The sequence below is a fragment of the Lemur catta genome, chromosome 5, assembly GCF_020740605.2.
Source record: "Lemur catta isolate mLemCat1 chromosome 5, mLemCat1.pri, whole genome shotgun sequence".
NCBI lineage: Eukaryota > Metazoa > Chordata > Mammalia > Primates > Lemuridae > Lemur > Lemur catta.
The window spans coordinates 24,053,974-24,080,414 of record NC_059132.1 but is presented as its reverse complement, the minus strand read 5'-3'; the positions used below and the strand labels follow the sequence as shown (position 1 = coordinate 24,080,414).

Sequence of the window (26,441 nt, the reverse complement as noted above, 5' to 3'; positions counted from 1 at the left end):
TCCTGGGAATATGCAGCAGGCATCTGGATGGCTAGATCCGAACCTCGGTGTCAGCTCTCAGAGAGGCCCTCGTAGTTCTCAGAGCACAAACAGTGGTTAAGATGCTGGGAGCGGGAAGGAGACCCAAGCATGTGAAGTGAGAAGAGGTCTGGATCTCGGAAGGAAGCATGGGAAAGCCAACCTTTACAGGAAGGCAGATCGAGAGCATCCCGTGGAGGGGGTTGAGAATGAGTGACTGTTGTCCTGGAATCCAAGGTAAAAAAGATGGATTCAGGAAGGACCGAATGACCATCAGCATGAAATGATGCATGAAGTTATGCAAAGAAAGGTAGCAGTAAATAGTCAACAAAGAAAAGAGACTGGAGGAAAAAAATTAAAAGGTCAGATAAGGAATATTTGAGGTTTTGCTTTCTCTCTCGATGCAATTCATCCATTCTCTGATTGCATAAATATCCACGTGCCTGCAGGCATAAGACCCAATGTAGGCTGTGTCAAAGTGATCACTAATAAATGTGCAAATGTACAGACATATGAAATAAAATGAGTTGGCGTTCATCGTGCCCTGGGTTCCCTCTAGTCTCTCCCAGGCGGTAATGAGTCGGTGATGGAAACAAAGCAGGTTACACCTGAGATCCAGCAAGGAATCTGTCATTGTTGACAGAGAGAGGTGCAGCTCTTCAACTCAAAAACTGACTCTGTGGGGGCCAAGGAGGCTGACCCTATTGAGAAAGCTCTATCTCTTTTAGGACACATGAGGATCACAGGTCAGAGCATTGTCAGGGTTCAGACAAATCACATTTGAAGAACTGTGTGGACTCTGTGTCGAGCAGCTCTCACGCTTAATCACAGGGCGCACTCTTTGGGACAGTAGCACTGCCACTAGGAAGAGTCTGCCAGAGGTTATCAGGAATAGGACTGAATGAGTGGTTCTCAGTCATGGGCAGTGTCAATTACCTCTCCTCCCTTCACCAGGGAACATATGAAAATTTCTGGAGACATTTTGGTTGTCATGGTTGGGGGGGGTGGGTGTTCCTTACTGGCATCTAAAGGGCAGAGACTAGTCACACTGTTAAACACCCTAAAATGCACAGGAAACCCTGCTATCCCCCGCAAAGGGATTATCCAGTCTAAAATACTAATTGTGCCCAGGTTGAGAAACCCCAGACTGAACTAATGACCCACCTTCAGTTTATCACAAGGATTTTCTCCAAAGGCTGACACTTATATGTCATCATTTACAAATTACTTATCCAGGCAAAATGTTGCTTTTCTTTCATATGTAGTGAAATAAGCAGAATCCTCATTTTTACTACATTTTACAGTTGAGTAAACTGAGGCTGCAAAGGATTACAAGACTCCCCAGAAATCTACCTTGTTGCTCCTCATGTCAGTAGCCCTTCTACCAAACAAAGAACAGTTCTTTTGTGTGAAAAATAAAAAACTCTGCTGCCCTGACAGGTATGACAAAGTTGGTCCTGGTATTGATAAGGCACTGGACATGCTTATTAAACATAAATTGTTTCTTGCCTAGCTACGCTTTGTTTCTTACTCAAGCCTGGCAAAAAGAGATACAGAGGCCGGGGACAGTGGCTCACACCTGTAATACTAGCACTCTGGGAGGCTGAGGCAGGAGGATCATTTGAGGCCAGGAGTTGGAGACCAGCCTGAGAAAGAGCAAGACCCTGTCTCCACAAAAAACAGAAAAATTAGCCTGGTGCGGTGGTGCTTGCCTGTAGTCCCAGCTACTTGGAAGGCTGAGGCAGGAGGATCACTTGAGCTCAGGAGTTGGAGGTTGCAGTGAGCTATGATGACGCCACTGTACTCTAGCTGGGGCAACAGGGAAAAACTCTGTCTCAATTAAAAAAGAGAGAGAGAGAGCTCATCTCAAGACCAAAGCAAGCTACTAAACAAGTTTATGCGCAAACCCAGCATCATGTCACAAGACACTTAGCAATACACAATTAGCGTCATCAGATGTGTGGTTTCACCAGCTTAGTGGCAAAGCTGATTCCCACTCAACACAGAAAGTCCTATATGGGAATGAGAGCACCATGTTTACCAGCTTGGAGTCAGAAGCTGGCCAGGGAAAAACGTTTCCCAAGAAACTAGAAATCTCCCCATTCATCTCTTTCAAGACAAAAGGTGGCGAGGATAAGATGATTTCATAGAAATATCTCAGAATTTCAGGAGAGACTGCCTTCTTTCCACTGAATTTGTTCTTTCATGAGACTAAGAAGTCTCACTTCTTTTTAAAAAAATCATCTTGGAGACTAAGAGATACTGATATCCACAATCAATGCTCAAGATCAGCCCTTTCCTTTTTCCCATTGGAGAATGAATGTGCAGCTAAAATTTTTCAAGAGCCTCTCAGAGATCATCCATTTCAATCTACACTTAAAGCTGACTAAATATACTTAAGAGTGTACTTTCAACACCATGCTGTTTTGCCTGACAGACCCAACGAACCCATGTGTATGGGTCATTACTCTGACAGGGAACTAACGTTGGCCTTGCAAGTAAGTCAGCCACAGGATTCCACGGAGGACCACACGAGGGTCTATACCTCATATAGAGGTGGAGTGAGGACGTGGCTTGGGCATCACCAGGGAGCTTGTTAGAAATGCCCAATTCCAGCCCCACCCCAGACCTCAATTAGAATTTTAACGAGACCCCCAGGGGATTCTCAACACTTTTAAGTGAGAGAAGTACCTTGTCTAGAACTCAGCAACCTCTCCTAAAACCCAAGCGCCATTTTGTGTTTTAGAAGTTAACACACTTGTTTTTGAGTCCTCTTCCTTTAGTAAATGTGTAATTCTGTAGGTTAACGCACCACTCAAACGTTAAAGGGTGGCAGGTCTGACTGAGGCTGGAGAGCACTTACAAGTGCTGCACAAGGACATTTTTGAAACAGAACTGAGTGTCACTCATATTGTCCTAGGCATGCTCTGCTTAATAAGGCGTCCATTTAAAACACATAATTGCTGCTAGCAATGTCCAAGACTGGAAGAGGAAACCAGAAAGGAAGGAGGAAGGAGCTGTAATTGTAACACAGAAGAGTTTTATCAGTTTTACTCTTTATTCTTTTTTACTGGTTTGCTACCTATAAAATTTTAAGCAAAACATTCATTATTTCTATGTTCTTTACTTAACCTGTGGGGGTTTAGGCATGTGAGTCCACACAGGAAGCCAAAACTAGACTCAAAGGACATCACTATCTCAATCAGTGAACGCAGGTGCTACTGCCCAATTCTTCACTAATAGAAACAACAGTTCTAAGATTTCAGCTACCCCGGGGGACCGCAGGCCTCACCTGCTCCTCACCCCTGGGGAAATGACTCTACTCTCTCTCTTCTCCTGCCTAAAACTTCTTCACCCTCTCCCGACATTCATGTCCTTGTTGAGATTTAAGAAAGACAAGACTGACCCACCTGGAATCTCCGCATGTCACGTGGGTTTCCTGCATTCTTTAGGCAATTTTGGTTACATTTGAGGAAAAATTTCAAGAAGAACCTGTGAAGAAACACATTATCAAGGTTAACATTTCAGTTCTGACACAGGAAGGAAACAAAGCAGTAAGTCACTTCTATTGTCTTTACACGTGTTCTGAAATATTCAGAATGGGGTTAGAGCTAGTATTGAGTTTGAGATTTTAGCCTTTGTTTTGTATCCAAGCTGGACCTTCCCCTATAAAGGGAACACTCTTGGCACTGCCAACAGATCTCACAAAACAATGAAGTCCCCAAGGAAATATTTTCACTCACACAGAGGGAAAGTCTTCACCATAATTTAAGGTAGGTTTCAATGCGATATAATTGTCTGAGAATTACTCACGGTCCCCAACAACAACATGTAATTTAAACCCTATAAATTCACAGATGATGAACTGCTGAAATACATGCTGGACGAATACAAGGAATTGGTAAACACGTTTTATCTTAGCCTTTCCAAATAAAATGCTTTAATTAGTAGTACCCATGAGAAATAGGTACGATTCACATACTAACTAAACTCCTTTGGTTTCTCAAATATCTCCTGAATGTTTTTCTTCCAGTTCCTGCTGTGGACAAGAGCTATTTGTGATTGAATAAGGGTCTTCCTGCCTCACTGCCACCTTGGTTTCTGAATCGGTTCTATGGTGAGATGTGTAGGTTTCACTTGCTAAAGTGACCAAAGGTTCCAATTTGCCAAGAAAAATCCTAGCTTATACCAGCTGTACTGGTGTAAGTATTAATAGTACCTACTTTAACTCTCAAAAATGTCCTGGTATGGGTGATAAATTACATGGTTGCCCTATAACTTTCTGAGTTATTTCTTATGTAACCATCTCGTTTGCTAAAGTCCATCATGGAAACGCAGACTCTATTAAAGGTGTCATATTAGGGCATTCATGTTGGCCACCTGCAGTTAAACCCCTCCACCTGCCCGTGTTTGGGAAAGAAGGATTTTCAAATCCACCTAAGTTCTGCAATCCCTTTTACTTTTAAGCCTAGGTGTGCTCATGGATTTCAGGCCCAAATATTTCTCAAAAATATCAGAATGCATCAAATTCCTGGTCAGTTCAATTCTTGTAGGGAATTCTCTTTTCTTCACCTTTCCCCCACTTCAACTCTACACTGGAGTAAAATCCCCACCTCAATGCACTTAACCTACAAAGCATGATCACCCCACGGTGCCACAGTCTGAATTTAGCTCTGAGCCCAGTGTCTATCAACCACACGACACTGGGGTCTTCTATAATAAGGACATCGCACAAAGATAGACCGAGCTTAGCCAATTTCTGAATACTAAACTGGGAGCAGTCCCAGAAGAACCTCTCTCCTCCCTGGTCTCTTAGAATCTGCTAAGATGAAGAGTATGGTGTGGGAATAAGTCTTTAAAGAGAAACAAAGACTTTTTCAACCAAAAGAATTAACATTTGAAAATGCAAATGTCTTCTTGAAATGGCTCTTTCTACATCATACAACATTCGACTGCCCATCAGTGAAAGCAGGGCTCCAAATAGTCACCCTACTTCCAGCTTCTCTCCACAGAAGCCAAAGCTTAGCAGCCCCCGTTCAAGATAAATTATTCATGGAACATGGCTGAAGCTCAACTGTGTGAAATGAAATGCAACTCTGGGTGCTCCTCCCCAGGACCAAGAGCAACACCATCTCTTTCAATAGGGTAGACTTGGGAAAGGAAGGGGGTTTCAGGGAGTGGTCAAAACCCTAAGTCTTTTTGCATTGTCCCGTTCCTCTGAGCTCTCAGAAGGCACGTGCTGGGTGACCCCACGGATCACACATGCCTTTCAGAAACCATTTAATGTGGCAGAGCTGGTAGCTGTGATTTTCCCAAGTTGCTGGGGTTCAAGCCTATATCCAGAGATACCTGAGATGTGTGAAAACTGGCTGCTTCTTTCAAGAACAGCTAGTTAGAAGGGCATATTGGAAAGCCACTCTAAGCCTCAGGAGAGGGCTGATTCCCACTAAATCGGCCATGAGATTTGGTATGGGAGGGTGGAAAAGCACAGCCTTTAGAAAACCCAGAATGGGATTCTTATGCTAACCCTGCCAGGTACTACTCGTGTGACTTTGGATAAGGAGCTGAACCTCTTTGCACTACACTTTGCTTACCTATAAGCTGAGTCCAATAACAGTCCTTCCCTCACAAGGCAATTGTGAAAATTAACTGAGACAATGTACAGTGCCTGATACATGGCAAGCACGGTGATGGTGGCAGTAATACAAATACTGGCTTCTGTGTACCCAGTGCTACCTTGTGCTCAGTACAGTGCTAAGAACTTCAGATATGTTTTCCCATTTAATTCTCCTAAGTCACCCTGTGTTTTATTTTTTCTTTTAATTTTTTTACTTTTTAGAGACAGAGAGAGTCTTATTCTGTCACCCAGGCTAGAGTGTAGAGCCACCATCATTGCTCACTGCCTCAAACTACTGGGCTCAAGCCATCCTCCTGCCTCAGCCTCCCGAGTAGCTGGGACTACAGAGGCGTGCCACCATGCCCGGCTAATGTTTTTTTTTTTTTTTTTTTTTTTTTTGTAGAGATGGGAGTTTTCCTATGTCATCCAGGCTGGTCTTGAACTCCTGATCCCAAGTGATCCTCCCGCCTCGGTCTCCCAAAGTGCTGGGGTTACAAGCTCCGTAAGCCACCACACCTGGCCACCTCTGCTATGAATCCCATTTTATAGATGAGAAAACTGAGATTCAGAGAAGTGAAATAACTTGCCCAAAGATTAGTAAATGTGAATCTAGAATTCAAAGTCAAACAGAGTAGCTCCAGAGACCGTGCTCTTAACCGCCATGCTATAGTAGCTTTAGTAACAACAGAAGTAGTGCAATAATGACATATATACTAATGGTACCATTGATAGCAATGGTGCTGTCACAGCAACTATACTGACAAGGGTAAAGAAGAGCAATCATGTTACTAAAGAGTAATGATTAGCATTATTATTTTCACAAGGGCAACGTGAATATCATGGAGGGAGACGTCATTGCCATTCTCCCTCCAGTGGGCTCCCGCGTCTGGTTCCCCGGGGTTGATAATATTTGCCGCCTGTGTGTGTTTAAGCCATTTGATCCCAGACCCGACAGCCAGATTCAGGTTGTGTTAGAAGGAGCTGTCAGCAAACCCTCTGGCATCTTCAAGTCAGACAACTGCTAGCCATCGTGAGGGGGTCCATCTGGTGCCAAAATGGATTTTGAAAGACAGGCAAACAGGACATTAGCTCTGCCAGAGAGAAACAGAATCAAGGGAGCAGGGGATCTTCTGCCGCAAAGATGAGCCTGGGTGAGGCGCCTGTCAGCAGCCCGTCGTTAGCACAGCAGCTATGCCGGGCACACAGCGGATCCCCGTTACCCCAGGCTGGCCTGTCACCCGGCATGCTGGCAGAGGCTCCTGCCCGCCCCCTCCACAGCGGATCACTTGCTGAAATTGAAGGCTTGACCATCTGTCGTGGGGAAGACACGGCCGTCAACTGGTGCCCGGGGCCTCACACAAGCCCTTATGTGGCAAAGATGCTCTGAAGGATCAGTTCTTTGGGGGAAAGCCAGCCCTACCCCAGGGGCAGCCTCAGAAATTCTTTCAAAGTTTTCCCCTAAGGAGATGCCAAGTGTCTGACCCTTGCGGATCACACTTCCTTAAAGGAACTGAGAAGAGTTAGAAGGAGGAGTTAAAAATATCCCCACTGAGAGACAGAGTTAGACATGGCACACAAATTTGGGGGATGATTTATCAGGCTAAGTTTATAAGGCCTTTGTAAGCTGGGGGGACACGCGCACGTCTGCTGGCCTACGGAGAAGATCTCAGATTCCGAGGGGGCTTTCAGCAAAGCAGAGGTTACTGTAACTCAAAACCTCACTTTTGTCTAACGAATTGCCGCATTTTGTGTGGCGGGCGTGTTTGATAGAGTGTTGTCAGGAGAAAGAGTGTGGCAGCCTTACCCCGACTGTGGGAAACTGACCCACAGCAGGACAAAGTCGCTATTGACCCTGTGGAATTCCAAGGAGTTCCATAAACTCCAGGAAACCGCCTGACCAGGATCCAACTCCTTTTTAACTCAAGTCTTTCTTTCTTTTTTTTTTTTTTTCTTTGAGGGGGGAGAGAGGAAGGTAACAAGAAACTCGACACCTTTCTGTTAACTTTTAGTATGAGTAATATCATCTTGTGTTCATGCAATGTGTTAATTATTCAGGACACTTATATACTCAGTATCTCACTGAATTTTCATGGAATTCCTATAAATTAGGTCTGCCAGGAGTTATCAAAGCCTCTTGACAGGCAAGAAAACAAAGACAAAAAAATGAACAGATTTATCTACAGTCAAAAACTAATCTCCTAGATTGGCCAAAAGGACTAGTCATGGTATGAGTTTTCCATGAATTACAGGACTTTGTAAGTGGCCTTAACCCTCACTTAGTCTAACCTGCTCATTTTGCATATGAAGAAGGTGAGAGATCAGGAGACATGATAATACTCACGTGGTTAATAATAGTTACGAGAGTGATTATGATAATACACATGTCCTAACTTCTAGTTGTATGTCCAGTATAATATTAACTTCTGAAAAGAGCTCAATACTTGAGCTCTTGAACTGTTTAGTCTACCATCTCAACTAAGAAAGCGACCACCATAAAACCAAAAGTGACATCCTATTAAAAGTTGTGTTTAGGCTCAGCAATCAGGATGACATAGGACATCAGCGCACCATTGAATTAGCTGAACCAAACATAAGCATTTGTAGAACAAAATTGTTTATTTGATGCTATGCCTTTACCACATTTCACCAACCAGTAGATATTCAGTGTCTAGCCTGAGTAGCTCCCATGTGACTAGCATAGTACTGGAGACCAAAAGGTAACTCTGGACTCCCCCACAAAAGGAAAATTAATTGAATTAGACAACAGGATTTGACTCATCTACATAAGGACGTAAGATTTTCTAAAAAATCATCTCTGTATACACAGTACATGTCATAGGACCTAGAACCCAGTGGGTTTTCAGTAAATACTTGTTCAACTAAACAGAATCTAGGGCTTCCAAGAAATAGGAGCCTTCTATAATAAAGGCAGTGGCAGAGCATACTGGACGAGAGCTTAGGTTGGACATAAAACAAGCTTGGGTAAATTTCAATAATTCCTTGAACCTCACCAGCCTCATTAAAACATGAGAATAATAGTATCTCTCTCCTAGGACCACTGTGCGGTTTTCATCATAATTCTAGCTTTACTGCTTAATTAATTATATGATACTAGACAAATTATTTGACCTCCCTATGCCTCAGTTTTCTCATCTGTAAAATGGGGAAAATAACCTACTATAGAGAGTTAATGAGAACTTAATGAGAGAACATATGTGGAGTGTTTAAATAGTACCTGCCATAGAGGAAGTGACAGTTCTTTTCATCGTCATTTATCCCTGGCAACTGCTCACGGCCTAGCACTCAGACACAAAAAATATTAGTATTCTTCTCTCTTTAAATGTTAAAGCTAAGAAAAGAAACACAGACCTATGTACCCAATGAGAACTATAGGTTTCATTGAATGATCTACAAAAGACAAAACAAAACAAGAAACAACCACCAAGGAAAGATGATAACGACTACAACAGCTTTACCCAAAGGAAAGAGGCTGTGGCTTAAATCACAGAGGACTCCAGCTAGTCAGAACTGAAGGGCACACACAGTAAAACTGTCCATTAGGCAACAGCTTGTACATCATTAATTATTATGCAAAGCATTGCAACAGAGCTAGGCTGAGCAGGTTGAGTTTTTACCTCCCCCAACCCAAATTCTGAAAAATCACGTTTGGATTGTTTGCAGCTGCTCTCATACCGTCCAGGCAGGAAAGGAAAGGCATCAGGGCACACCCGTCCCAGACATAAAACCCCCATTTGCAATCTTAAGGCTCCCTGAAAGTTCCTCTGACTTATGTCCACAGATGGTTATGTGGCAGATGATCCTTCCCAAAGATATTCAGGACACGGAGATTCACTCTGGCCCAATGCAGGAAACAGCTGTGTGGGAACAACTGTGGGGTCCTTTCTGTGTGAAGTTCAAGCTGCTCCCACACACACACTGGAGAGTAGTAAGCGAAATGCTTCATGATTTAAAGGGCCTCTTTGGAGGAGTTGTTTCCATAGACTGCACCATGACCTTTGCTTCGACAGAGAAGTGCAGAAACGCTTGCCTTCACGGCCAACCTACTGCCCAGAAATAACCAGGAAAATCTTTTCAATAGTACAAAGATTCTCCCAAATTAAAAATATTTATCCAGGCCAGGCACGGTGGCTCACGCCTGTAATCCTAGCACTCTGGGAGGCCGAGGCGGGAGGATTCCTTGAGGTCAGCAATTTGAGAGCAGCCTGAGCAAGAGTGAAACCCTGTTCTCTACTAAAAATAGAAAAATTAGCCAGGTGTGGTGACATGTGCCTGTAGTCCCAGCAACTTGGGAGGCTGAGGCAGGAGGATCGCTTGAGCCCAGGAGTTTGAGGTTGCAGTGAGCTATGATGCCACCACGGCACTCCAGCCTGGGTGACAGAGTAAGACCCTGTCTCAAAAAAACCAGAAAACACCTATCTCATCCAGACCTCCTGAGCTGCCAGGACCTTTTTCAGAAATGCCGTCACTACCTTGTGGTAGCCCCCAAAGATACAGAGCTCTGTGAAGCGACAAACAAGAGTCCCACAGCCACTACCACAAAAAAACAAAACAAACAAACAAAAAAATACAGATCTCCCCTGGAAACTGAGCAAGCCAAAGCAGTTAGAGAAAACTCTATTTTCAATGTTGAAGAAAACGTTTGGGTTCCCGGTACACAGAAGTAGTTGTAGAGTACAGTTCATCCATGTGAAAATGTGATACCCACAAGTCTGCCAAAATCCCAGGATGCCACAAGGCCAGGCTGAGGAGGCCGAACCTGCCTGAGGGTAAAGGTTTCTCACTGCTGGGCTGAATTTCTTTCCTTTTACGACATTTAAACGCACCCCTGAGAGAGAACTTCCTTGACTTAAGGCCCCACAGTTCTGTCTGGGAGGTGGGGAGGAATAAGACCACGGAGGGAATCCCCCCAGTGAAGCCAGTTCTCTCCTCCCTCCCCGCAGCAGAAGGTGACATGGTCCCAGGTTGTGGCACTATCTTGGGGATCCCAGGGGAAGAACATGTGGCTACCCCTATTTTTGGCCACTGACTTCAAGACGTTTACCTTTTCCCCTGGCCAAGGTCCCTCAGATCTTGGGCATTTCTGGAAAGTGTTCTCAGCCTGGAAGGATGAACATGATCAACTTGAAAAGCATTTATTACCTCAGAGCTCAGAGTTTGGCCTTGAGGGAAGGACATAATTAGTGGCAAGGATTAAAAATTTGAAAAAAAAAAAAAAAAAAAAAAAAAAGGTGTTGAGATAGCATAGCAGTCAACTAAAGAATTTAAAAATAGTTTTAAGGAAAAGGACCCACTGCAAATAGGTCTCCTCCTGCTAGAAGTCAAATCTGAAAGGTAGGGAAAATGCTTATAGAGGACAGGACACATAACCAGTGACCAGCGAGGGAAAGAACAAATTGCAATTCTTTAGAAATGACACTGTGAAGGGAAGTCAGAGCGAGGCTGCTGTCACTTAACTCTGACCTCTGCCTATCTGGCCCAACTTACTCCCCTAGCAGGGTTTAATTGGAAATTATTAAATAAATCGGAAAGGATGACACCTGCAAAGAATTGTAAGCTCACGTGTGGTGGAGAAGATGTTCATCTTCAGGGATACTCTTTTACAAAGATTACCCAAATGCCAAGTGTTTCTTGCTAAAATTTATTAAGGCACAAACTCTGGCCCTGGGCAGACATTTGAAGTCATCCTAATACTTTGATATCAAACCATTAGCAGGAATTAGGCAGATACCAAAACCAAGTGTTTGTCTGCCCTTCTTGGTGCTGGGGACAAACTGAGGACTTCGTTGCCTTAAACTGTTTCCATTACAAGGAACACAATCTGGAGGGAATCACAGGGCACAGAGTTCCTGCAGACCCGGGATAGGTTTTGAGCACAGCATCGGGTCTTGGACTTCTGAGTTACTGGTACAAACCTTTCCCTGGGCTGAAAAAGATGCAGGTGCAGGTGGCAACTTTGCTTCAGTAACAGTGACCCACCCCACAAAGCCAAGCATAAAAAATGAGGCAGGAAGGAGCTGCAGTACCTCAACTTAGTATTAATAGTTATTATAGCAAACACATGAACTAGAACACATGTAAGCAAACACACGAACTAGAACACATGTAAGGCCCCATTCTAACTTCTTTACAGGTATTAACTCATTTACTCTTCAAAACAATCCTATGAGGTTCTATTTCTATTCCCACTTTATAGATAATGCTACTGAGATGCTACGTAATTTGCAAGATTTCCCATCCAGTAACTGGTAGAGCTGGGATTTGAACACAGGCCGTTTGGCTCCTAAATCCACATCAATTAAAGTGTATTCGTTTGCATGTTATATATGTTATATCCTGGGAGTGCAGATTGTTAACCATATCTGGCTATAATCTTGTCATCATCACCAGATTCATTCAGAATCAGAGCTGAAGCCAATTCTGCGTAAGCATTTCTGGCACTTTCACTAAAACATAACCAATTATACATTTTAATATGTTTCAATTTTGCTCATGATCGTTCTCACCCTTTTTGTGATTTCTCAAATGCATTTTAACCATAATGAAAGATCAGTGAGTGGTTGGGTATCAAAACCAAACCAAATATGGAGAACGATGGCCAAAGTAAAACCAATGTCTTCTGGGTCTCTTGGGAGAAGTCGATGAACATCATTGTAAAGATTTAAGTTATGGGCTCCCCCCAGTCACTACCTTTGAATGTCTTTCATGCAGACAGAAAGCCTGCAGGTTGAAAATGAAAGGATTTTAATATCCCCTTGTTCAATACACACGTGTTAAAATTTTAAAGCAGATTCATTTAGAATCTGATGTCAGAATTTCACTTTTCCCATCTAAGGACTCAAAGGGTTTCGATATTAATGTCCCCTGTTGTGGTGACAGATGCCAGGGAGGGATCAAGAAGTTCAAGTCTAATGTAGTAATGCTCGACTTACTATCCTTTTCAAGACTTTATAAAGTATAAATGTTCATTGTCATTGATTCATTCACTAACTCATCAGCAAATCTGCATTTTTCAGAGAACCCAATATGTACTGATTCTTCTCACTTGATACCAATTGTACTAAGATCACAATGACTTTGGTTCAAGTTTTTCTCCAAAAGAAAAATAAAAGAGAAGAAATGTACTTAAATTCAAATTTCCAGGAAAACGTTTGCCTCATAGGATGATAAGAGCATTTGAGCAATTGCCAAGGAAGGTTGAATATTTTAAAAGATTTATCTGCTTTGGGTATCTGGCAGGGGCTGGATCGGTGAATTTTTCAAAGTCCCTAATAATGTGAATAATGTGCTTTTCCAGGCACATTGCTCCCCTACACTTCACTTTCCAGCATCCTTTGCCTCAGTCACATCAAGCTACATCCTGTGCCTTGAACATGGAGTCTCCTTCCTTCCTTCACTGTGGGCTGCACTCCTGGGTCTGAAATGTCTTCCCTACTCCTACACCATCTTGGCTTCCCATAATCCCACCTGTCCTTCCAGGTGTGGTATAAATGTACTGAGCTCAGGAAACTTTCCTAAATACCCACAACTAGAATTAGTCACTTCCTCCCACACTCTGTTACAGCATTTATCACGCTTGGTCTCCACTACAAGTTCTACAGTTACTTGTGTAATCACCGCCTCCTCCATGACACTACAGACACCTTGAAAGTGCCCTTCTATTCCCCACAGCACCTAGTGCAGTTGTATGTGGAAAACACTGAACAAATATCTGACTTGAATTAACTGTAAATATTAATGGCAGTTAACTTTGAATTTTGGCACAAAGATTATTTTTCTTCCTTCCATTTTTGTCTATATTTTCTGAATTTCCTATGAATAGGCATTACTTTTATGAAAAAATAGACAACTTTATTATAAAAATTCAAGTGAATATCATTCAGCAGAGAACCTAGGGAATGTTGTTCCCATCTTGCAATGGGTAAATTAGGAACTAGAGAGGATGAGTGGCTTTCTCAAAGTCTCTATGCTCTACGATTTGCCGTTTAACTCAAATGAGAACAGTTAAGACCTATCCAGCCACACTCTATAAAATGGAGATAATTTATTAGTTTAATATATGCATAATTCATAAAAGAATATCACCTGGGCAGATTCCATTGGTGTTCATAATTTCCTACATAAAACTTTCCCAATATCAAAGTTTAAAATATTATCTCTAAGTTAAAACGGCCATTGTTCTTAAAACATTTACGTGTAACCCAAAGGGATTAGAGGCATGTAACTGAAGTCTGAAATGAATCTCCTCCCTCCAGAATTCTACAGACCATTCTGTTAACTTTGTTGAAACCCAATATTTAAAATTCTTTACTGTTTGCTATTTCTTCATTTAGCCTATTTCCTGAGGTCATCCATTTATTCATTAAGTATTTACTGAGCACCTACTATGTGCCAAACCAAACGCATACAGAGACAACCCAGCCCCCGCCCTTGTGGAAACTCGCCAAGGGACGGTTCTTGGGCCATCTTCATCAGAACTACTGGGGAAATTTGCCCTGGCAGAGACAGAGTAGGGAGTAGGGCATTCAAAGAATTCTGATGCACACTGAAACTTGAGAATTGACAGCTAATTGATTTTAAAAACCAACAATAATACCAATACCATGAGATAAATGAAATGATGGAGTTTTGTGCTAGAAATAGTGAACTGCAGAGAAGGGATGGGCCTCTAATCACGTATCATCGAAATTTAGCATAAAAACATACGTCAAATCACTGCTGAGCAAAATTTAAAAAAAAAAAAAAGAAATTCCCTCACTCTTCCCTTCTTATCCCTAGCACAAGCTGCCAGAGAAAGCTGATATTTGGACATTTTTTGCTTCAAGAAAAAGAAACAAACTCAGTTTTCTACCAAAAAAAAAAAAAGAAGAAGAAGAAGAAAGACATCAGCTGAAAAAGCCATTCCCCAAGAAAAAGGCACAGAATCTTTGCTAAGGACGAAAATTATTTTAAATCATCATCACCCTTTTAAAATTCTCACCCCCTTTGTCTTTTCTCTTTTTTCAACACGCGCTCTTTTGTCCCAATCTTAGCATCTCCATGTTGCCTGCCATACCCCGGGCTCACACGCCATTGGAGATAATGAATTTAATTTGAGCAATGGCTTTCATTGAAAAAAAAAAAAATCACTGCATCCCAACATGCCACACAAGCTGAGTTCAGATAAAAACAAGTGACTTCTTAATTTGGATTTAAAGCTTAGAACCAGTCTCCAAATAAAAATGACCAGGGAGCATCATGCCCACAGAGCACTGACAATAATCTTATGAGGTCCAAATTATTCCAGTTTATATTATGGACGATCCAATAAGTCTGTGTGTTCTAGTCCATAAAAATATACGAAGAAATTTATCACTTTGAAATCATAATGCAAAATAGAGTCTGACACTTTATTAAGCAGTATTTCTCATGATATCATAAGGATGCTGATGGAAAACGAAACTAAAGCAATATCAAAGAGGAACAATGACACCATGTAGACCTTTTGAGGGTGCTTTGTAGCTCACAGGTCACTCACTTGCCCTCCCTGTCACATGTCACTTTTGAACAGCTTCAGTTTAAACCAGAAGCATTGGAAATACAACTCTGAAAAAGCTTTTATGCTATCACAAAACTTGGGTGATCATTTACCCAACCAAAAAATGCTAGAATGGAAGGAGAACTTAGAAATGATCTAATCCAGATATCCTTAACCTAGAGTCAATGGGTGGCCCACACGTGGTCCTTGAACACCCCAGCACTGTGTGTAAATTTTTGTGCATACACTTTCCTGTGGACTGGTCCAAAGGCTTCAGAAGATCATGGAAGAAATCTATGAGTGAACTGACCAGAATCATCCTTCTTCTATTTTGATAACAGGGCCCCATCTTTTTTGGAGAACATCTTTGCTCTCATTCAAGAGCCTTTGCATTTCAGCGGCATGGACTTATTCCACACTAGGACCAGAGGAGCACTTGTGGCCCAGGCCTGGTGTGTCAGAGCATCAAATCCCCCAAGTATACAACTGCTTTAGAGTCGGACACGTGACCCCAGTTAAGCCAATAAGGCCTAATCCAAGCTACTCGAGGGACTTCTGCTTGAGTGGTTTTAAAAAGAGATGTATTTCCTTCTACTAGAGTCGAATGGAAAAATGGGAAGCTGGGGTTGCTGGAAAATTCAATACATTAATGATGAATCCACAATAGAATATAATCCATTCATATCCCCCCTAACAGAGAACACAGGACACAAGAGCCCTCTGAGGAGAGAAGATAGAAGAGCTCACGTCATACCACACTCTCCCAGAAAGATGGGGCCAAGTGGACAAGGAGACGTTGACAGAATGATTTTGCTGAGAAGGTGGCAGGAGAAGGGAGAGTCTCACAAAAGGTGTATGTTAAAGAGAGAACGTTCTACCGAGTCCTGGTAACTTTAAGGCTCTACAACTTCAGTATTCCACATCCTCCTCTCAAGTCATTATCCTATACACACACACACACACACACACACAAACATACACACATACATGTATTTTTTTCTTATACAGAATTGCTGTTTACTTTCAAAATGGTAGAAGCTTTTAAATTAGGTGTCTCAAACTCAGATCCTACAGAGCCCAGGCAGGTGATGTGGATGAGTGAAACCACGGACAGTACTGGAAATTAAAGAACTGAGAAGAGTGAAATGTCTTGTCTACAGGGACAGCTCAACTCTTCTCCAGCCAACTTACTCATGGCTCAACATGGGCATGGTGTTTCCAGACCTTCTCATTTGAAGAGAAGCTGGAAATACAGATTGCTAAGCGTGAAATTTGCTACTCTTCCAAAGAACATAAAGGACAGACAAAACAAATCTGGAAGTGGGGTCCCAGTTTGCATCTCCTGCTCTAAACCATAATAACCAAAGTAGCAGCAAATCATTTGTCTTCGAGGCTAGGGCAGGGCCACTTTGTGCCCATTTTAAAATAAAAATAATAATAAAAGAAGGATCCCTGTGGCTCCACTAAATGGGACTCCTCTCATTAAAAAACTAAAGTAGCTCTTGCTTTTGGAGCTGTGGCATGTTTCCTTCTGTTTGTTTTGTTATTTTTAAGAATCCTGTCGCCCGAAATTTAGATGTAGTCAAGCTTGATTTTCTCGCCGACCGTTGGCAGCTGACATGTTGGGTGAAGGAAGAAGTTGGGAAAAGCATCTGGTCCCAGAAGCGACAGGGAAGGCAGTGCACGGTTACCAGCATGAGGCTGTCCATAGACAGTGAATAGAGACACAGGGAAAACCTCCAATACCCACCTGTTCACAGCTGGACTTCCCAAGGCACTTAATTCAATCAGAAGCAGTAAGTTTTAGTAGCATTTTACAACCAATTAACCATGCAGGAAACAAAACATCTGACTCAGTGCCTTCCTCCCTGCTTCTAGAGAGTCTGTGGCCTCAAAAGTCAGCAATTTGGAGCTCTACGTATGAAAGAAGACACTGTTGACTCAGCCCGGCACAAACAAGTTTTATCCCTTCCTACACTGAACGGGAGGACACATGAATTTGGCTAGACCTTGTTGGCATGGGAATCACTCTCGTTTTCACATAAAGAGCCCCCATTTCAGTTGTCACGTGCCAGGCACTGGGCATTTACAAGAATCATTCCGATGAATCCTTATAACAGCCCCATGGTGAGGGCCCATTAATATGCCCATTTCACAGATGAATAGACTGAAGCCAGGAAAATTGGCAAAAGAGCCCAAGGTCACACATAAATGGAAGGGCCAGGAACTGAGCCCAGGATATAGTTCCTAACAGAGAACAAAACCTCAGAGCAGAGCTCACCAATTATATTTGGACTGAGTTAAAAGTGAAACTACGTGCTCAGAGCCGATTTCTGGTATTTATGGGGATAAATGTCCTTGGATAGGAAACAGGTATTTAAACTTGTGCTGAGTTCTGTTATCAATAATTCTTCACTAAATCAATAATAATTTGAAAAACAGGCTATCCTTTTAAAACTATGCTTCACTTTAAAAAAAAATCATTTTTAACTTTTAATTGATCCTCCCAAAGACTCTTGAAGGATGTGGCAGAGGGTGGATAAGGTCACCTCCATTTGCTGCATGAGTCCACGGAAGCTCCAAGAGGTCAACGGTGTGGCCAAAGTCACCCAGCTGATCAGTGGCAGCCTCTGGCTCCAATGCCTGAGCACTCCAGGCAAGGGGGCTGCTTTCCACGTCCACAAACCTGCCAAGCTCTTCCCCACTCCAGGCCCTGGAGTGATCTGGCCCTTGTTGCTCTTGCCCATCCTTCGGGTCTCCCTTAGACGTCACCTCCCCAGGGATACTCTCCTGCATCCCACCTCAGTGTCCCCCCTGTGGACCCCACACTGTCATTTTTACCCAGAACCGATCGCAGCGCTTGGCACCTGGCAGTCAAATGTTTGCTAAGTGAATGAGTAAGTGAATGAATGCCTGATGGATTGCCAACTTTCTGAATTTTCTAACTTTCAATAGTGACTATGCAACAGGACTTTCTCCCCAGCGCTCCTGGTCAACACCCTTGTAGAGAAACAGATGAAAATAAATCCGGCCCCAGCAATACTTAAGGACCCACCTGCTGAAGTGAGACCCTGGTGGGACACCCCCACGCCCTGACCCCCACCCAAAACACACGCACTTGCTCTTCAATGTCTTTCCTATTTGACTCAAGGCTAGATTCTTAAGTATGGCAGGAAGACCAAGACAACGTGGGAGAGATCAAGGAAATGGTCATAAATAAATAGTTTTCCTTATTACAACTAAGTACAGAGTCTTCAAAGTTAAGCAGAGAAGCTACAGGTGAATAGAGAAGGTAACAACAGAAGTTTCTAATTCTTCTCTGAGTTTTCATCTCTCCTGTTGATGGCTACCAGGCGTAAGGGGGAAGCCTCTGATAGAAACCTGACATGACTTCCCTCCCTCAATCAGAGCCGAGAGGTATGGCAAGGAGCACTGGGTGCACTTGAACCCTGTACATGTTCCCTCCTAACCAGTCTACTTTCAGAGCCATTCACTCCCTTCAACCCTGAGAGTGTTTTGAGTGTTATTTTTAATAAAGAAGCTCTTCCCTTACAGAGATGATGATGATAAATTGTTCTCAAAGTGAACAGCCTGGGAAAATATGAGATTTCATGTATTTTTCCTTGAACTATGGGATAAAGTTTGCATGCACACTCTAGTGTGATGATTCTTAGCCAAGATGACTCAGAATTCCAATTTCCTTCTGATTATGGTTGATTTTTTTTTAAGGGGAAAATTGCTCCAAAGTAGCCTAACTGAATATTTTACCAAAATGTTAGGCTTTAGGAAAAATAATAATGGATACAAGCATAGCTAATGTTTACTGAGTGGTTACTATGTGCCAGGTACTATGCTTAGTGCATACTTTATTTTAATCCTTCCAGTAATCCTACACTCCCCCGTGCACCCACCCACCCTCCATTCTGCCCCAATTCTCCAGGTAAGAAGACAGGGAATCACAGAGAGATTCAGTAACTTGCTTACCAACAGACAGCTCAGGGCAGGAATTGACAAGACTTGAATGCAGAGTCTCACTAGACAGCCTGTGCTTGTAAGAACTGGAACAGGGCTGGCTTTCCAAGAACCCAGGTTCTCTTTGCCACTGGGGAGTACAGCAAGCAAAATGCACTGGCAGCTACAATATTTCTCAGTCTGTAGACACTGCATGATAAAATCTGTCCGTATTCCTATTTTAAAAATTAAAAAAAAAAAAAAGAAAAACGCAACACCTCTCTCTCTGCCCCTGAAGCAAAGACCTTCATGATCTAGAACAAAATCGCCGCTGCCACCTCCTCTCTCCCACTCTTTGCCTCGGAGTTCATGTTGCTCTGAGGACCAACACTGGCCCCTTCCCCTTTCCCTGGGTACCCACTCTGCTTCGCCAGCTCTGTACTTTTACACAGCCTGTGGCCCCTTCCTGGCATGATTTCTCCTCGCCTCTCCCATCCCTTCTCACCTGAACAGGGAATCACCCATCAAATATCACACACTGGGGCCAACGGCCCTGACTCTCCCAAACAAATATCCCTACATGGTGTCCTCTGTGCTTCCACAGCAATTATAATGTTGCAAAAAATCAACTTTCACGCCTCTGTTATCCCTAAAAACAAGTTCCCACTCATTCACCATGACATAAATTTTTATAAGATTAATGTCCTGAAGACCAAATTTCACCAACATTCCAAGTATAATCTTTTTGGTGCTGTTAATCGTTGGACTAGATTTCTGCACTGGGCTATTTATACCCTTTGAATTGCTCACATTTCTTCCCTCAGGAACAAAACATAAAAGCAAGCGTAAGTGCTTTCGTGCCTCAAATAAGACAGTCCATTCACCACCAGTCTCACGGTGGTGCTGGGTAGCGGTTTTCCATACTAAGCACGGAGAGAAGGGAAAAAATCCATTTAACTCTGATTTCTTGCTTTTTGCTAGAAAGCTTTATAAGTTGCTTCTTGGTCTCACCTAGTGGAAGGGTCACTGCCTTAGCTGGGATTGTGACAAGCCTCTCCAGAATTAGAGTACTTTATTATCATATTAGTACTGGAAAAAGTCACATAATTAAGAGAATTTATCCTCATTTACTCTGTAAAAGCACTAATATTCAATCTCTCTGGCTCTGTTTAATTACTTTCTTTCACACAACTTTTCTGACCCTTCATGGGCTCATCTACAGAAATGTGTTAAAACTTTTTCTCCCATTATTCTGTTTAAGTCGCTCCACTTTATTCATCTGAATAAGCGTAAAAGGTGCACCATAAGGTTTGTCATAGTTCACACAATGCCTTTGAATTAGCAGCCATGACGGGGTCATGCTTTTGCAGGAGATCCTCTGTTCAGAATAAGTGATGACAGCCACCAGAACTACTGTTAACCGTAATATGACACCGGCATTTCCCTGGCTGTATCTGGTGGTAAACTTGCATTAGTTCAAGTGCTTAAGAAATTCTGAAACTGAGACATAGCAATTCTTCAAAGAGAACAACAGACCTGCCTGACACATGCTACTTTACCAGGTCCTGCTTCTTCATACCTGTTTGCTCAACAGACTTGAAAGTGCGTGCGTGCACACACACACACACACACACACACACACACACACACGTCAAATAAAGCCACCACTTGATAACAAAGTCATCATTAGATAAATCTGGAAGGCACTGTGCTTGCCCTCTCTCTCTCTCAAGACTGCTTTCTTCTTTTAGGTAGCAAAGTACAAACTAAAGAAACTGAGGCTTAAATGACAAACATTTAGCAGAAGCAGAATTTCTGCTCCCCTTTTTCCGAAACCCAGATAGAAAAATGTGCCTACTTCATATTGAGACAGGAGGATGGGGGGTCAGAGGAAAAGAGAGGGTCTTTGGTGTGAACAGATCTAGTGTTGGCGTAGTTGTTTCACTTCTATGAAAGATAAATGCTCCCTGATGAGGTAAGGAGAGGGGCCAGGTTAGTGACAGGTAAACAGTCGATAACATGGGCAGCTGTCCCAGCTCCTGAGACAGTGAGCTCAGGGGTAGAGGATTCAGTCTTCTCCTGCCTGGGACACATGAGTGGCCTAAGAGATATACACAGTGATCACTGTTCCTTGTTTATCAGAGGAAGACTCAGGCCCACTCCATTTTGCCTACAGGAGATGCATTTCAGTTGGCACGTGAAAAAGGAGCAAATGAGAGTTCTTTCTCATCTGTCCTACATTTCATCCACATGACACACAGCAAACTATACTGGTCTTTATCTCTAATTAGAACAACTTTGTGGGCCTTCATATATCACACGCCCCACATTCACTGGGAAGAAAGAGCCCTCTTCAACCTCCAACTTTTAGCTCCCTTGTTGCTTTGGCCTATAATGCTTTTCCCTCCCTCTTGAAGTCCCTCGCTCTGCCCTTCCAGGCCTGGTGAAGATTCTTCCTCTTTTAATAACACTTCCCAGATTTTTTCATTTGGAGTTAATGTCTCGCTTCTCCATATACCTGAGGCATCCTAGGTATGTGAGTTTCTTTCTTATATTTTATATTTACATTATTTGTGCATAAATCTGATTGTATGACTTGACTGTGAACACCTAGAAGGGATTATGGGGGTAGAGGCTTTGCCTAACCTTGGTGACTACACCTGGGGCCATTCCTGGCTGAAACCAATTCCCTTTTGCCTCCAAGGCTGCCCTTCATTTAACCTTTGGTCAAACACTTCATCATTTTGGCCCTGAAAGTTGGCCACTTCCCACCTCCAAACCTCTGCACACACTGTTCCCTCTGCCTGGAATGCTGTCTGTCCATTCTTCAAGGCCAACTCCAAAGCCACCTTAATCATGTTGACCAAAACAGCACTATCTAAATTCTCACAGCTTTTGTTTATATTGTGCTGGTCACTTAATACCTTGTCATTGTTTATCTGCATTTTCATCTATCTGGCCAGCTAGATTATAAGCATCTAAGTGGAGGGGACATATTTTATATAATCCTGTTGTCTCCACGGTGCTTAGTAGAATCTTGTTTGTACATCACTGTGTGGCGAATGAACGGACATTGACCAAATATTTTACCTTGGTGTCTCCAGAGAAATAAGACAAGTATTGATGGACAAACTCCCACAGTACTGCCAATAAACTTCTATTTCTGCTACTACTAATGATAGTATCATCATCATTACTATTATTTCTATTTTTATTTTTAAAGTTACCAGTATTTGGGTGCTTACTATGTGCAAGGTCATTTGCTAAGCACTTACTAAATTATCTCATTTAATCCTCATGGCAACCTGAAGACAGGAACTGTTAAGATAGACACCATCAGGAGTCCATTTGTCTGAAGTCATGAAGTTACAAATCTAGTATGCAAGGCATCTATGACTAAGGCCAAAATCCATGTTCTTGTTGACGACACTATTTGTATCCAGCTTATTGTGATTCGGAAGGTATTCAGGATGTTTGTGAAGGGTGCCTACTCTCTCTGGCTCTCAGACACAGGAAAAAGGATCTGGGATACAAAGTGGCCCCATTCGGAGTTGCAGACAAGCCACCATCATGTGAACAGGTGCCACCTCTCATGGTTTCCACTGGCAACGGACTTGGCTGCCATCTTGATGTGGTTCTCTTCAGTACAACCGAGCCCTTTTCATTTTTAGAAGGACAAGAACACCTTCCCAGCCTCTTGACTCCCTCACTGCCTGCTTTCCAGAGCCCACATGGTCAGCTTGTACTTTAGAAAGGTTGTTGCTCAGGGCTTGGCAAGATAAACAAATGACTTTCTGACTGCTCAGGGTCCCCTGCTTCTTCTCCCCTTCCGTCCTAGTCCAGGGCACCTCCTGTGACCCCACTGCATGCATGCTCGGGGCACCCAGACCTTCTGCCTCGGAACCCTGGCAGCACCATCATGACATCCACCTCCACCTCCCTGCACAGAGCCAGACTCGGGCCTCTCACCATCAGCTGTTCTACCATGTCAGCATCACAGCAGACAGGACACACATTCCAGAGCCGGGTGGATTAACCTCCAAGATGACACTCAGTTTTAGCTTTAGCCTCCCTAAATCCTCAACAAAAACTTTAACAGCCAGATCTGATTTAGGACCTTAACTGTAAATCTCCTTTCTTCTCATGCACTCACTAAAGGGATGATGAGTAGAATCGATTCCAACCTTTTCTAGTTACTTGTCCCCTATGTTCCCAAGGTGATGGGTAAGAACTTTGGTAACCATGAGCTTCACTCAAAGGCAGGCTAAAAAACGTTTTTCTTTAAAGGAAAAAGGAACTGGAAGGCAGAGAGAAACATTATTAATGTCTTCTATCATATAGGAACCACAGAATGTAAAACATGGATGGGAATTTCTGAAAAATATTTAAATCAAAATCATTCACCTATAGAAATGAAACCAACCTACTGGAATGTTAAAAAACAACAGTAAGTGAATTTATACTCAATTCTTAGAGCCTTGTTGATCAGCGACTGAGCCCTGCCCTGAGAACACATCTCCTTTTCACTCAAGTGAGGATCTGCAAGGGTATTTTCAAAAGTAAATAAATGTCTATGAAGAACAAGAAAAGATCAGGAAAGAATTGAGTCTCTCAAGAACATCCCTGACAAAATAAACCCCATGTTTATGTACACTCCCTCAACTGGCCTAATCCAAAAATGTTTCTTGCAACTTAAAACCGACGGCACAGGAGTTGAGAGAAATGTCCGGAATTAGCTTAGTTAAATGCTGCCTTAATAACGTTCGTCTGCTGCTCAACAAGATCTAGTGCCAAAGCAGTTTCGTTTGACTTTAGCAATTCCCACTTTTTTTTTGCCATCATGCAAGACATTATCTTTTCTTTAGTTATATGGTATCTTAAATACAGACATGTCTAAAATTTTAGGTGGCATATTTTAAAATATTGTCCATATTCTTCTTAATTATAAAGATTGATTTATTATTAAAAAAAGTTTAAAACCCAAAAGTAATAAAGAAAAACCACCTGTATCCCATTTTCTCTCAGGCTTTTCATGTACATACAAATTTTATAACCATACAGTTATTATATAATTTTTTAATGTTATTAAGTAACCTTCAAAATGTGATGTTTTTTACTTCATCACACTTCACCATATATAGTAAATATTCAACCAATCTCCTATTGTTTGATTACTGTAAAGTTTTTTGCTATTATAAATAATTCTTTGATGCATATCCTGGTACATAAAATTTTATCTGCACATCTTAAGTATTTCCTTAAAATAATTACCTAGCACAAGAATTACTGGGTCAAAGTGGCATATTGCTGGAGTGGCAGTGGAAAATAGTTTCATTTGACAATGTTGGCATAGGTCAAGGTAACCTGAGATTCGGCCAAACTACATTGGGGAAAATCCAAAAAGTGGCCCCTGCTGGGCCCAACAGTGATAATGGGGGTTTGATAACATGGGTACCAGGGACATCCATATTTATAAAAAACAAAACACAAACAAACAAAGAAAAAACAGCAGTGAAGCAAGTGGCATATACTGCAAATCCCTATGTCCACCCTGTTTTCACCTGCAGTCATAGAACGCATTGACCCCCATGACAGCATAGTCATCATCTTGGGTTAGAATTAACCACAAATGGAGGCCTCCTCACAGAAGCCCCTTACGTGCCAGCAATGCTCGTCTCATCGTGCCTGCTACAGGGCTGAGAAAAGGACTCAACTACAGCAAAGAAAGTAACATATTGGATAACATCAGGGTTTCCATTAGGCCCATGCTACCACCAATACATCATGTCCAAGAGTAGACTGAGTGACAGCTCATTTTAAGAGATCTCTTCTCAAAGCCTGAATGGAGGTATAGTCTCCCTAAGAAACTGCATCCTTTGTAAAGTGGGCACCATATTGTGAGCTTATGCTTTAAGGAAAAGTCAAAACAAGTGATCTACAATAGTTATTGTCATTTTCTTAAAATTATGTCTGGAAATTGTTCAACAAGAACATCTTATGGAGAACAGCAGTCCTTCGTTAGACTTACATTCTCAGACAACTGAATTCTGCAGACGCTTACTGATTCCTGAAGACATCCTCTGTTCCTGAAACGTCAGCCTCAAATACAACTGCTACCGCCTCAAATCTGTATATGATCTCTCTTTGCTGTGTCGTGGCACAAAAGCCACCATTTGTGATTTGGCTCGCAACAACCCAGCCAGCTAAATCTTCCGCCCCCCATCTCATGTCCTTTATGCTGAACTAACTGATGTTTCCCAAACCCCCTGAGCAATCTCAAGCCTCCTCAAATGCTATTTCTTTCCCCTGATGTGAAGCTCCACCCCTGCCCACTCCTGGTCTAAAAGAGTCCTCTACATGTCAAGAATCATCACAACCACCACCTCTCCTTCTAAGAAGCCTGCCCAAGTTCTTCCAGGAAGTCATGGAACATCCGCCCTCAGAGTTCCCACGGCCCAGTCGCCCAGAGCCACATCCCTCACATCACTCCGTGACTTCTGGTTACTTTCTGATCTCTCCCAGCTAGAGAGTAAGATCCTCGAAGATGAGAACCGTATCTTTTCATCTCTGTATCTTCAAAACCTGAGATATAGCTCATACACACACACACACACACACACACACACACACACACACACACACACACACACACATATATCTGCTTGATTCTGAAAAGAGCAAATGATAAAATGCTAAAATGCTACCTACAGTGGAGAAATAATTGAGAATCCCAAATAAAGGAAGTGAGGGTGCCAAGAGCCCCAAGACACCCTAGTGTGCGCAGAGCATCGTGGCTTATTGTAAAGCACCATATGTTCGAATGTTTGCAAAACCAAATTTTACTAATGAAAAACATCCACAGCTTTATACTGTGTGGCCAGAATCTTGACTTTTGCATGTGTGAAATGGGAGTTATCATCTGTAACAATAAATACAAGCTTTGTAAAGTCTCGTTGGTATAATTCAAACTTTTTCTTTGGTGCATTCCAAACATATATAACATAAATGATGCCAAAGTCTCATGCAAATACACACAAATCCAAAGCTGAACGGCAGCAGATGTAGAGAGTCCCCACAGAGTTACTGAGAGGGGCAAATCAGCCTACTAAGTCAGGGGTTACCCTAGGTCTGAAGAGAGTACTGGTTTCTAAACCAGGCAAGGGCTGGCATTGAGGTCTTTCCAAACCTCAAACACTCTCTTGTCTTTCCAACGAGGAAAAGGAATGAGTGGAACTGCTGTAGCAATGAGTAAGAAAGAGAAAGAAATATAGGAGTCATCGAGTGTAGCTGCCCACCCAAAGAGGGGATCCCTTCCCCAGC

General features: G+C 42.5%; 1 protein-coding gene across 2 annotated transcripts in view; it reads right to left on the bottom strand.

Moving 5' to 3' along the window:
• EBF1 (EBF transcription factor 1) overlaps positions 1-26,441 on the bottom strand; it is a 383,852-nt gene that overhangs the window by 134,772 nt on the left and 222,639 nt on the right. For both annotated transcript variants that reach the window (XM_045551268.1, XM_045551269.1), the window contains exon 7: positions 3,429-3,510. In XM_045551268.1, the coding sequence (XP_045407224.1) occupies positions 3,429-3,510 (82 nt within the window). The remainder of the gene's footprint in view (positions 1-3,428; positions 3,511-26,441) is intronic.